General features: G+C 45.7%; 1 protein-coding gene across 1 annotated transcript; it reads left to right on the top strand.

Moving 5' to 3' along the window:
* Positions 1-10,830: 10,830 nt before the first annotated feature.
* Positions 10,831-12,593, top strand: LOC123152262 (2'-deoxymugineic-acid 2'-dioxygenase). The gene is made up of 4 exons (XM_044571850.1): positions 10,831-11,014; positions 11,144-11,394; positions 11,584-11,854; positions 12,000-12,593. Exons 1-4 carry the CDS (start codon positions 10,868-10,870, stop codon positions 12,270-12,272), a joined length of 942 nt encoding a protein of 313 aa, XP_044427785.1. The 5' UTR covers positions 10,831-10,867; the 3' UTR covers positions 12,273-12,593.
* Positions 12,594-13,636: the final 1,043 nt, after the last annotated feature.

Here is a 13,636-nt window from a genome sequence, read left to right as displayed (position 1 = left end):
ATGAAAAAGAAGAAAAAAAGAGGAGAAGAAGAAGGAATAATAGAGGAGAAGAAGAATTTCTTCTTCTCCTCTATTATTCCTTCTTCTTCTCCTCTTTTTTTCTTCTTCTTCCTCTTCTATTCCTTTCTTCTTCTCCTCTTTTTTTCTTCTTCTTCCTCTTCTTATTTTTGTTATCGGGTATGTCGTTGTCGATATACCCCCCTCCCCAATAACTTTTAGTAATTAGTACTACTTAGAAAGTGTTTAATGGAATTAGTTAGAACTAGGTAAACTTGTTTATTTTTAGTAAGTACTACATTATTCTATTTATAGTAAGTGCTTAGTAGTTGAACTAGTTGATTTAATAAAACTGGTTTATTTTACTATAGAAATAGTTTATTTTTAGCAAGAAAATTAATAGAACTAGTTTATTTTTTAGTTAAAGCAATTATTCCCGCATCGACGTGGACGATGCCTATCCCGCATCCTCGTCGTCGAGTCGGCGGAGGACGACACCTGCTTGACCAGATGGGCCATGTCCGGGACTAGGCTCCGCCGAGGTGGTACTGGGAGGCGCTACCTTCCGGGGGGCGTAGCTTGGTGAGGAGCCAGCCCGTCATTGACCCGATCCTTGTTTGGTGGCGGTCGCGTGGGCCAGTGACGGTGCTGAGGCTTCCGGACACCGCGGAGGTGGTACGTCACCGTGTCAGCGAGGAGGACCAGCATGTCCGTCGCTACATGGTTGCGTTGGAGGGCAGGTTCGAGAATACCTGGCAGGTTCTTCAGGGATCTCACTGGAGCTATGATCCTGTGATGGTTCCTTCCCTTTGGGTGTCCACCGCCCGCGCCGATACCCGTCGGGCGCTACGGTTCTAGCTATACTGGAGATATGTATGATAGTATTCGACGTGTATTAGTGATAATATTCGATGTACGGACACATGGAGATGATGTAGTTTTTCTTATAATTGAATGCATCCTAATTTGAATACTACTTTATTTTGCGATTTGATTTTTCTTATTGAATGCTCAAATTGGAGAGCACTATGCAAGGCATATGCATATGATTAGTTGAATAATAATGATCTAATTTAGTCTTTGAATTATGAACGTATAGGAAATTTCATCATCGGACGACGGAAGTCTCCCGGGGGAGTGTGACTGGTGCCACGACGATCGAGGTCAGTGCGACAGGCCTCACCTGGACGATGGTCGGCGCTTCAGCATTAAGCTCGAGGAGACCTTCGAAGTTGAAACGGTACGCAACGACGACAAGTGTTTTTTTTCATAATTAAGCATGACTTCAACTATTTCAACGTGTAATTTTCATCTTTTACAATTCGAGTATAGTTTATCCCATGCCATGCAAGACGCTATGTCTTGGAGAGCATGGATTTTGAAGACCATGAAAATTTTGAAACGAAGAAAATTCACCTAAGGACCCATCATGATGTGGATTTTGAAGTAAGGTTGTATAATGCTGAGAGCGTAACCCATTTTGGTTGCAAAAATTGGGAAGCATTTTGCAAATTGTATGGTTTTGATGAGGGTATGCTTTCACCATGGATCTTGGTGGTCCTGAAATCGAGCAAGACAATATGGACATTTGGGTCCTTGTTGATACGCCTCTAGTTCTACCGCTATGTGAGTTTCTCAAACATAGTTAATTATTAACTAATTTATATTGTTCATTTCAAAATAGTTGACAGCTTATTTTCATTGACAGCTTATTTTGAAGTATCAAAGAATGTGCAGAAGATGGTAGATAGAACTTACTACACCGATGGCTCTGAGTTAACTTACAAGGAGAAAACTCATCTGGTTGGATTTTGTAATGATCTTGAGAATTACAATATCTACAATCGAACGCCTCAACATTATGTTCAATACATGCCACTAGTGCACGTGTTGAACTACGGTAACTACTATGGAGATACCCTGGTAAGATTTTTTACTATTACGACATACGTGCATCTTTTGCATACTTTTATATAAAACTAGTACTTCATTGCTAACTATGAAGTTATTATACTATGTTTTTCAACAGATAATCCCAGAGGATTGTGTGCCTCATCTGATGTATGAGCATGGTCGCCTTGATGTTTTGAACATATATCCAGGTCATCCTACGAATCTCAACTGTCCATACCGGATTTCTAAAAGAAGTGGAGACATGCAAATCAGAGAATGGAAAAAATGTATGGACACTCATAAAGAGGTTCTTGGACGCAAAAGGAAGCGGGGCGCAAGAATTGGAGACAGGATGATCTCCATTCTCCATAATGGACAGTCAGGGTCTATACTGTTTTATGCTATTTTACCTTAAAGAGGGTATTTAGGTCGTACCTAATACTGATGATCATGTGCTAAGAACAATTAAGTAGGGTTGGGTTCGATGACTATGAGGATGATGATCGTATGACTTGTTATTATAATAACGAGTAGAAGTTCTATCATGATGATTAGTAGGACTTATTATTATGATGATGCATGATGTGAGCATGAAGAGTTATTATATATATATATATATATCAGTGGGTGAAATGAACATGGATTGGATTGAAGTGAAGGCAACATGCATGTGGTGCATGTCGAAAGTAGTACTAATCCAAACTTGATCAAGTTAGGATTAATTAGTATTACTTTCGACATGCACCACATATGTTGCCTTCACTTCAATCTAAGCCATGTTTAGGCATAGCATAGCGTTGGTATAAACCAAGCACAGAGATATAAGAGAGGCACTTCTCTCTATTAGCTAGCTAATAACAAACTAAATTAACCCCAAAACCCCTAAACAAGCCCCTTTCAAAAAAAACAAAAACCCTAGCCACAGAAATGCTGACGCGTGGAGGCCTATTGGTCCCGGTTGGTGCCACCAACCGGGACCAAAGGCCCTCCTGCCTGGGCTCACCACGCAGGCCACGTGGAGGCCCATCTGTCCCGGTTCTGGTTAGAACCGTGACTAAAGGGTCAGGGCATTAGTAACGACCCTTTAGTCCCGGTTCTAGAACCGGGACAAAAGGCCCTTACGAACCGGGACAAAAGGCCCGTTTTCTACTAGTGAACTATGGTCATCACCGGGAAATGTCCCGACTATTGTCACTCTGGAGTTGCTGGATCATAACACGTAGTAGGTGACTATTGACTTGCAAGATAGGATCAAGAATAAAAATATATTCATGAAAACATAATAGGTTCAGATCTGAAATCATGGCATTCGGGCCCTAGTGACAAGCATTAAGCATAGCAAAGTCATAGCAACATCAATCATAGAACATAGTGAATACTAGGAATCAAACCCTAACAAAACTAACTCGATTACATGGTAAATCTCATCCAACCCATCACCGTCCAGCAAGCCTACGATGGAATTACTCATGCACAGCGGTGAGCGTCATGAAATTGGTGATGGAGGATGGTTGATGATGGCGATGGCGATGATTTGCCCTCCCTGGAACCGAAAACGGACTCCAGATCTGCGCTCCCGAGGAAGAGCAGGAGGTGGCGGCGGCTCCATATCATAAAATGCGATGAATCCTTCTCTCCTATTTTTTTTCTCCCCGAACGTGAATATATGGAGTTGAAGTTGCGGTCGGTGCAGGTCCAGGGGGCCACAAGGACGGGTGGGTGCGCCCTCCATCCTTGTGGCCAGGAAGTGGGGCCCCTTCGGTTGATTCTTTCGCCAATATTTTTTATATATTCCAAAAAATGATCTCCGTGAAGTTTCAGGTCAATCCGAGAACTTTTTATTCTGCACAAAAATAACACCATGGCAATTCTGCTGAAAACAGCGTCAGTCCGGGTTAGTTCCATTCAAATCATGCAAATTAGAGTTCAAAACAAGGGCAACAGAGTTTGGAAAAGTAGATACGATGGAGACGTATCAGCAACCTGCCTCTGCCTCCTTCCACCCCTGTGACATCGCCGAGTCGGTCCATTCCTTCGCAGACCCGCCTCGCCTCAACCGCTACTGCCGTGCGGCCTTGGACCTTCAAGCCGTCACCCCGGCGTCAAGCCGGCCCAAGCTTCCGCCATGGGGCTGCAGCTCTGCTATGCTCCGGGTCACTTCCTCCCCGAATCCATCAACTGCACCTGACTTCTGGCTCTCTGCAAATGAGTCCCGTTGGTGTGTTGGCTTCCCAACGGGGCTGGAGAAAAAGTAGAGTAAAGAGGGAGGAATTGGCCCGGTGGAATATAAGAGAGAAATTTCAGACTTCAATTTTTTCAATGGCTGCTTCTGGACTCTAGAGGACCTCTTGTCCATTACAATAGTCAAGTTCTTGAAAATTATCACAGATGACTGCTAAAATATACTCAGTGGGAGGAAAACAGTGGTTGAGGCATGGAGTTGTTAAGATGAGCAGAGGTGGTTCAAGCTATAAGTTCAGCTGCCTTGCTGTCACGGCCGGCTCACAACAGCAGCCGATCCACCGTTGTTGCCGGTTAATTATGCCTGCCGATTCATCTTCATAATCGCCTCGTCATGACGACTGGCTCGACATCCCATAGAAATATCATGTGTTATCCGCTTTATTTTACTTTTTAATATATTTTTTTATTCTTTCGAGAACAATTATTCTCACACTGCGATATTTTTATGCAGAAAAATTCTTCAATACAAAAGAGATCATTAGACGAAAAAGGGTTTCCCCCCGCTTTATATTATAAAGCATACCACCAAGCATCCAACATCAAGTTACAAGTACAGTAAGTCATAGAATCATGCTAGGGGCACAGCAAGACAAGGCCCAAATAAGACTACTAGGAGACGCTAATCTGGCTCAGGAGGGGGCGGGGAGGAGCAAAAGACGCAGCCGAGGCACGAAGACCCGCCATGATGTTGTCGATGACGCCTCGATCACTCCGCTTACTAAGCGGTCTCCAGAGATGCAAGAAGCCACACATTTTGTAGATCACATCAGTCACACGGGACGGAATCACTCGTTCGACGACTAATTTATTGCGGGTACACCAAAGGGACCGGGCAAGGGTACCTAGCGCGACCCAAATAGGGGCGCGCCTAGCCCCGGGGAGCCGGAGGACCTCCCCGAACAAATCCGGGAGGTTGTCATGGCACCATGTGCCCCCAACTACCTCCCGGAAGCAGTTCCGTAAGAACTGCGCCGCCGGACACCGGAAGAAGATGTGGTTGCAATCTTTCGGAACCAGACAAATGGGACATAGACCGTCCCCAGGTCCATTACGCTTACGGACCTCAGAGCCCGAGGGGAGGCGTCCTCTAACCCATTGCCATAGAAATATATGGATCTTTAGGGGGAGTTTGATCTCCCAGAGCACCGTGAGCTCCACTGGGCCAGGAGTAGGCACAATCGCCTGGTACAGGGATCTAGTCGAAAATCTACCGCTTGGCTCGAGGTGCCAGGAAAGCGAATCCGGTTCCAGAGAAGGAGGATGAAGGGCAATGCATTCAAGTAATTCATCCCATTGCGAAAGTTCGATCGCCCCGAAGGTGCGACGAAAGGCAATCGCGCCTAGGTTCTCTAGTGCCGCGGCGACAGAGATCTGTGGGCGAACACAGATAGAGAATAGAGCGTAAAAACGCTCTACGAAGGGGCGGGGTCCCGCCCATCTATCCAGCCAAAAAAGGTGGCAGACCCAGAGCCTATCTGGATGGAGGTCCCAATGCGCAGGACCGGCAACAAAGATATCACTGATTGCCAGAATTGGGAGCCTCCAGACCTAGAGGCAAACGCTAATGGCTGCCCACGAAGGTACTTCCTACGAATAATCTGAAGCCACAGGCCGCCCTCCTCAGTCTGGATCCGCCAAAGCCATTTGGACAGGAGGGCAATGTTCATACGCTTGGAGGAGATGACCCCCAAGCCTCCCTGGTCCTTAGGTTTGCAGATCTCAGACCATTTGACCATATGGTACTTCTACTTATTGTTCTCTCCCGCCCAAAAGAAGCGGGAGAGTAGTTTGGTAATTTCCTGATGAAGGGATTCATGTAGGCTATAGAATCCCATTATATACATTAGTAGGCTAATAAGGGAGGAGTTCATTAGAATCACTCGAGCGGCTTTAGAAAGCCATCTCCCTTGCCAAGGCTCCATTCTAGGTTGGAGCTTGGCGACTATTGGATGGAAATCCTTTTCCAGGATTCGTGCATCACTAAGGGGCATGCTAAGATAGGTCATCGGGAAGGAACCCAAGCGGCAGTTCAGACGATTGGCAATCCGCTGGGCCTCCCTTTGGGGATATCCCATGACCATTACCTCGCTCTTGGCAAAGTTTATTTTGAGGCCCGACATTTCCTAGAAGCAGAGGAGGAGGAATTTGAGGTTCTGAATATCCTCATCAGATCCCTCCACCATCATAATGGTGTCGTCCGCGTATTGGAGATGGGTTAAACCCCCAGGTGTCACCAAATGAGGACACACCCCTCTAATGTGACCCGCACGCTTGGCCAAGTCCAGAATCGAGGCGAGCGCATCAACCACAAGGTTGAATAAGAATGGGGAGATCGGGTCTCCCTGCCGGACCCCTTGGCCAGTCATGAAGTAGGGGCCAACCTCCCCATTGATGTTAATAGCCGTCCGGCCACTCGTAACTAATCGCATTACCCGGGCTACCCAGTGGGGGTCACGTTTCAGCAACACTTCCCGAACAAAAGAGATCATTAAGCTACGGGTACATAGATCCGTTTGCCTCATATTGGTCCAGTAGAGGCCATACTGGCAAACGTCCGCCCCGCGGTTCTTAATAGATTGCCATCCAACTATCAACTTGCCGGAGACTGACCTACATCGTAGGCAAACACGCTGCTCATCATCCAGTGGTCCGTTCTACATCGGCTCACCGGGACAGCGCATGTTTTGCTGTTCAACGGATGTGCATAGCCGCCGCGCCTGCGGTCTGGTCTATATCGGCTCATCGGGACCGCGCGTGCGATTGACTCATCTATCCACGCCTGCAGCCGACTCGCCCGTGTCCGTGTCGTCTCTGATGCCGCGGTCGTCTTTACCATCCACCCCGTGGTCTGATCTACATCAGCACACCGGAGCCACACCCATCTGCACGAGCTGTTTCGTGAGCGCGCGCAAGTCGCCGCTCTTACGGCCCGGTCTATTCCAACAACTCTAGAGAAAATCATAATAAGTTATCAGCCTCCGCCTGCACCCGATGGCTCAATGGACAGGCGCATAAGTCACTGCTACTACGGTATGGTTATACTTCAACAACCAGCCGGACGAACCACCAGCCGGGATATTGACACAACTCATAAGGGATCATTTATAACCCGCCACGGTCAACCTCAACCTTCCGTGGATTCACATCGCTTTATCAACGCTAAGTTTATACAATGAGTGTTGCGAAGATCATCAACTCGCCACTTTGCTTCCAGCTTCAACATATTCTAATGTTCTGTTGTTCAACTATATGCCGGCTTATATCACGGTCAAGTATGGAGAATCTCAAGCCAAATCCTCGAGTCCTCTTAAGACTCGGGGGCTAAACGGACAAGACTCAACAAATTTTGCCAGTTTCAGCAAGTTCAAGAACCCCGAGTCACTGGAGGGAAAATAACCCGGTCTCAGGGGTTACTGCCACATTGGTGAAAATTTAAAGGCTGTTAGAAAATTTCCGGCTTAAAAAGTACCGGGCAATCAAAAAGTTCCGGCTCAAAAGAAAAATGTCGGGTTATCAGAAAACATTCCGGTTCAAATTCTGGCGCTAGGGAAATCTGTCTCTCACAAAGTTTTGATATCTCAATATCCGGCTCAACATCCGGTTCAAGAGGAATCCATCTCTCGCAAGTTCGAGTTCTCAGAAAATTAAAGGTTGCCAAAGAGAACTTGCTGCCAGGATGCGCGGTTCAAACATGGGTATCCTGCTTTATTAGCTTATCATATTATGATCAACGTAATAAAGCCGGCATCACCGAAATTCGAGGCCTCTGTTGTTTCATCCCATATTTACTAGGCATGAGTATTTATTAATTGATTATAAGGTCACTTGGGGTCTTCCAACTCACCGAGTTTAGCTTTCATACCCTCTTAACCGACTTTATATGCCATATATGGGTTAAACCTGCCTGTTTGCAACTTGCTACTCCGCCAGGTGATAGCCATATGATACCTCTCCGCCGTATCTACTTTTCCTAACGTTTTCCCTCTTTTTTAGACTCTAATTTGCATGAGTTGAATGAAACTACTCCGGACTGACGCTGTTTTCAGCAGAACTACCATGGTGTTGCTTTTTGTGTAGAAATAAAAGTTTTTGGAATGGAACTATACTTTTTGGAGATTTTTTATGGAATAAAAAAATATTGGAGCCAAGAACCACCGGAGGGGGGGGGTCCCTGGGAGAGCACAACCCACTAGGGCACGCCCCCCCTCCTGGCGTGCCCAGGTGGGTTGTGCGCACCTGATGGCCCCGCTGACCCTACTTCCGACGCTATTAAATCCTATTTTTTGAGAAAAATTAGGGAAAAAGAATTATCGTGTTTCACGAGACGGAGCCGCTGCCACCTCTTGTTCTTCGTCGGGAGGCCAGATCTGGAGTCCGTTTGGGGCTCCGGAGAAGGGAATCATCGATCTTCGTCATCACCAACCCTTCTCCATCGTCAATTCCATGATGCTCCCCATCGGGAGTGAGTAATTCCTTCATAGGCTCGCTGGTCAGCGAGGGAGTTAGATGAGATTCATCATATAATCGAGTTAGTTTTGTTAGGGCTTGATCCCTAGAATTCATTGAGTTCTGAGATTTATGTTGCTATGACTTTGTCATGCTTAATGCTTGTCACATTGTGTCCGGGTGCCATGATTTCAGATCTGAACGTTTATGTTATCACCATTATATCTATGTTCTAGATCCGATCTTGCAAGTTATAGTCACCTATTAAATGTTATGATCTGCAAACCCCGGATTGACAGAAGTCGGGATACTTTTTGGTGATGACCGTAGTAGTGACAGAAGTCGGGATACTTTTTGGTGATGACCGTAGTATGAGGAGTTCATGTATTCACCATGTGTTAATGCTTTGTTCTGATTCTTTATTAAAAGGAGATCTTAATATCCCTTAGTTTCCATTTGGACCCCGCTGCCACGGGAGGGTAGGACAAAAGATGTCATGCAAATATCACTGTTACCGTTACTGTTACCATCAAAACTATCATACTACTGTGCTACTAATCATATTGCTGCAGATAATTAATCTTCAGGTGTGGTCTAATTGACAATTCAGTTGCTAATACTTACAAATATTTTTTGGCTCTTTTTATGTCAAATTTATAAATTTGAGTTGAATACTCTATCCTCAAACACTGTTACGATCCCGTTGTTGCGGCGGCGAAAAACGCGTCAAATGACACAAAAATGATCCTTATGGCGGCTCCTGAAAGAGTACTCGCCGATTAGCTAATCGTTGGGGATCCTTAATATTGATGTCCATTATTAAAGACTTGATCCAATCAATCGGTTGTTCTTCTGTCTGACTCGATCGATCAAATAATATACACTCCGTGTCTATCATTGTCCTTTCACTTTGTTCTTTTGCAATGGTCGGTCGTCGAGATACAGCGTGCATCCAATTAAGCATTACATGCTGCACGCATTGAAAATTTCAAAATGTCAAGGTGGTGCTTTAGAATAGGGCCGGACCGTCGTTTAACTAAAACAAACACCATACGGTTTTGGACACGAGAAATAATTTCAACTCGCCTAATCATTTCGGACTAGGTAGTTGAGCTGGCCACTTGTGATTAGTTAGAGCTACTTGTTTGTTTGTATTGTTGCGCTCGACGGTTAAACAAGTTTATTTAAAACCCGTTGGCTGGGCAACTGGGGTAGCTGCCAGCCCACCCAAGTTCAAGCCCTGATTTTGACGTGTAATGCTTGTAGAGTTTCTTTTATAAAAAAAATACCAAACGGGGTTAGCTTTTGGGTTTGTCTCATTTTTAAAAAAACTTCCTCGCAAAAAAAAGGTAATTAAAAACAAAGATTGTTGGGATGAATAAATGAGCCGATCAAACGACCTTTCACTAAATTAAAGAGCCGAGCTTTTTTTTGCGTGAAAACTTACAATCTATTCATCAACTGTCAAGGTAGTATAAAGAACACTAGAAGTAAAATTTACATCCAGGTCCGTAGACCACCTAGCGACGTCTACAATCACTGGAGCGAGCCGAAGGCGCGCCGCCGTCATCGCCCCTCACTCGTCGGAGTCGGGCAAACATTGTTGTAGTAGACAGTCGGGAAGTCGTCGTGCTAAGGCCCCATAGGACCAGCGCACCAGAACAGCAACCGCCGCCGATGAAGAGAAGCATAGACCGGAAGGATCCAACCCGTAGACACTCAGAAATAGACGAACGAAGACCGGATCCAGTTGGATCCACCGAAGACAAACACTGACTGGATCCCACGAGATCCGCCGGAGACAAACCTCCACACGCCTTTCGACGATGCTTGAAACATCACCGGGACAGGGGCTAGGCGGGGAGGACCTTATTCCATCTTCAAGAAGACACCGCCGCCTCATCTTCTTCAGCATGGCACAAACCCTAACAAAACTCAGAAAAGCATCTAAAAACGGAGCCCTCCCGCCGGCAAGGGCCGGGATCCACCGTGCCTCCATGTTCCGAGGACCATAGAAGATAAGGCGGACCGGCGCCGCCGACGGGAAGCAAGGAAACCCTAGATGGGAGTTCGGGCGTACAAGAGACCTCCACGTTGGACAGCCCAGGATGATTGATATTTGTGTTGTTCTAACTACAAATTAAAGAGCCAATCGCTAGCTGATAGAGATCTCCGACCCACACAATTTAACACTCCACGCCTATAAATTAAAGAGCGTGCCAGGTAGCAAGTCTACTCCTGTTAGTTCTTGCCGTGTGCGTGTTCCACTCCACACATTACCATTCCCATGGCCAAACTGCTCTCCTCCGCCTCGTCTCACGAGCTGCTCGCCCTGCCACCGGCCGTCTCCCTCCCCGTTGTCGACCTCTCCCTCAGTCATGACGAGGTCCGCCGCGCCATCCTCGACGCCGGCAAGGAGCTGGGCTTCTTCCTGGTCGGTCCAACCATCTAATTTGCTACTGGCATTTGATTACATACGTGTGCATCATGATGATGCAGAGACCAGGGTCTTCCTCCTCTTCTCAATTCTTCTTTTTGATTACATACGTGTACATGCATGTAGGTGGTCAACCACGGCGTTCCTGAGCATGCGATGCGGGACATGGAGGCAGTGTGCGAGGAGTTCTTCCGCCTCCCGGTGCTGGACGTGGCACCCTTCTACTCGGACGACAGACGCAAGCCCAACCGGCTTTTCTCTGGCACCACCTTCAACACCGGCGGCGACAAGTACTGGCTGGACTGCCTCCGCCTTGCCTCCACCTTCCCCGTGGGAGACAGCAAGAATCACTGGCCCGATAAGCCCCAAAGCCTTCGGTAATATATTTTCACGCCGTCATGTAATCGCACATAGGCCTTCGAGATTTATCTAGGAATTACTTAGTTCATGGGCCAAAAACCCCCAAGAATTTTACCTATATATCCATCGATCACAAGCAATTGAGCATCCATGCATGGTGGAGAAGTGAGTTTCTTCCTTGTGAATTGGCTTGCCTTTGGCTACAGAGAGGTTGTCGAGACGTTCTTCCTGCTGACAAGAGGTGTGGGCATGGAGCTACTGCGGCTTCTGAGCGAGGGAATGGGGCTCCACCCTAACTACTTCGATGGGCCCCTCAACTGCGGTGATACCACCATCTCCCTCAACCATTACCCAAGGTGCTCGGACTCGAGCCTCGCGCTCGGGCTACCGCCACACTGCGATCGGAACCTCATCACCCTACTCCTACCTGGTGTAGTCCCCGGTCTCCAAGTCTCCTACAAGGGTGATTGGATTAACGTGGAGCCTATGCCAAATGCCTTTGTCGTCAACTTCGGCTTCCAACTTGAGTTAATGCATCAATGATTAGTCTGGTTGGCTTAAGTTGCTCATTCCAGTCTGTCTATGGGATCAGTCATCATTATATGTTGGTTGTTTCTTGCAGGTCGTAACCAACGGGGTGCTGAAGAGCATAGAGCACCGGGTGATGACTAATTCGGTGATGCCACGAATGTCAGTGGCGGTTTTCATCGAGCCGGATGCGGACTGCCTCATCGGGCCCTCAGAGGAGTTCATTGGCGAAGGAAACCCCATGCGCTACCGTTCCCTCACATACCGTGAGTTCTTGCGCGTCCACAATGTTGTAAAGCTGGGCTCATCGCTCAATCTTACAACCAATCTCAGCAACTCTCAACAAACACAAGACAAAAATACATGAAGAGCCACAGCCGATAAGCCTTCACTATTATGTTGGTTGCCAGATCTCTCAACATGCATGCCGTGGGTATATCAGTTACATCAAGCTACCTTCCCGGTGTTGTTAGGGTATACATGCATGTTCTGTTGATGATACAAGTAATCTTACTCGTGGCTCGGGCGACTTGATTACAGAAAGTAAACGACGCAAAACTGTTTTGTATAGGAAACTTATCACCCATACTGACCAGTGTAATTATATCAATTAATAGCTTGGATGTGAAAATGAAAAATAGAACAAAAATGTTGTACATTTGATAATAAACTCAAAGGAGTAACACAAATTTAGTAACCTGACTGTTGTACGAGGCCAGTGAGTAGTTACTTAGAGCCGAATTAGTTCGCAGTGCAGCTTTTCATTAAATAAAGAGAGGAGCAGAGGAGAAGTGCATGGATGAACCCCATGGGCATATGAACCCACTTTGGAAAACTTATTTTTAAATGTCAAAAAAATCTGAAAAAGTCTCATGCATACATCTTCAAATTCCATGTGTCGTGGAACGCTATTGAGAAGCACTGATTTTTTTTTTGCGGGGGCAAAGCCAAGACATTTTTTTTCATAAAACTTTATGCCGCGCACACATGTTGCGAAGATATATGCGTGGAATTTTCTTTTGATTTTTTTTACATTTTAAAATGTGTTTAAAATGCATTTTTTTAAAAAAGTGGGCTCATATGCCCATGGGTTCAGCATGTCCACACTCAGGAGCAGAGCATGATTACATACTACAATATACCCCGCTGGAATGTAATTAGAGATTTGAGGTCTAAATATTGTACTACACAATATAAATTCACCAGTAAGATCTAAATTATGCTATGTAGAAACAAACACAAAAAAATAATATAAAAAGTTGAGCAAGTCATAAGTTAACTGTGCTGGCATTTAAAATCTACCGTGCATGTTGCAAGGTAGAGACTCATCTTCAGATCGGATGGATGTTATTTGACTAAGCTAGCTAATCCAATGGCTACAACAGTTTGGATGATGTGGAAGCACACATGCACACGAAAAGAAATAGTAATTACTGACTCACTATGGGGTTTTTCTATATAAGATCTACACATAGGAAGGGGCACATTATGTTTTTCTAGTTACAAGCACCGCTAGCATGGCCCATAGGTCTAAATTTTCGTATGGACAATGATCTACAAAGATTATCTCTCAAAATCTTTCAGTTTTCCCCATTGATTGTCTATATACGAGCTCTCTATATTATTTCTCCTATATTTTAGTAATATCTCTTAACTAGACAATGTCATGCAAGCACTATGCATTGCTTTTTTATACAGAGTTGCGGAGACAAGGGGTTACACCCCTCTATT

Source organism: Triticum aestivum, chromosome 7A (genome assembly GCF_018294505.1).
Source record: "Triticum aestivum cultivar Chinese Spring chromosome 7A, IWGSC CS RefSeq v2.1, whole genome shotgun sequence".
NCBI lineage: Eukaryota > Viridiplantae > Streptophyta > Magnoliopsida > Poales > Poaceae > Triticum > Triticum aestivum.
The sequence above is the reverse complement of the archived record's forward strand: the minus strand, read 5'-3'. Positions and strand labels throughout refer to the sequence as shown.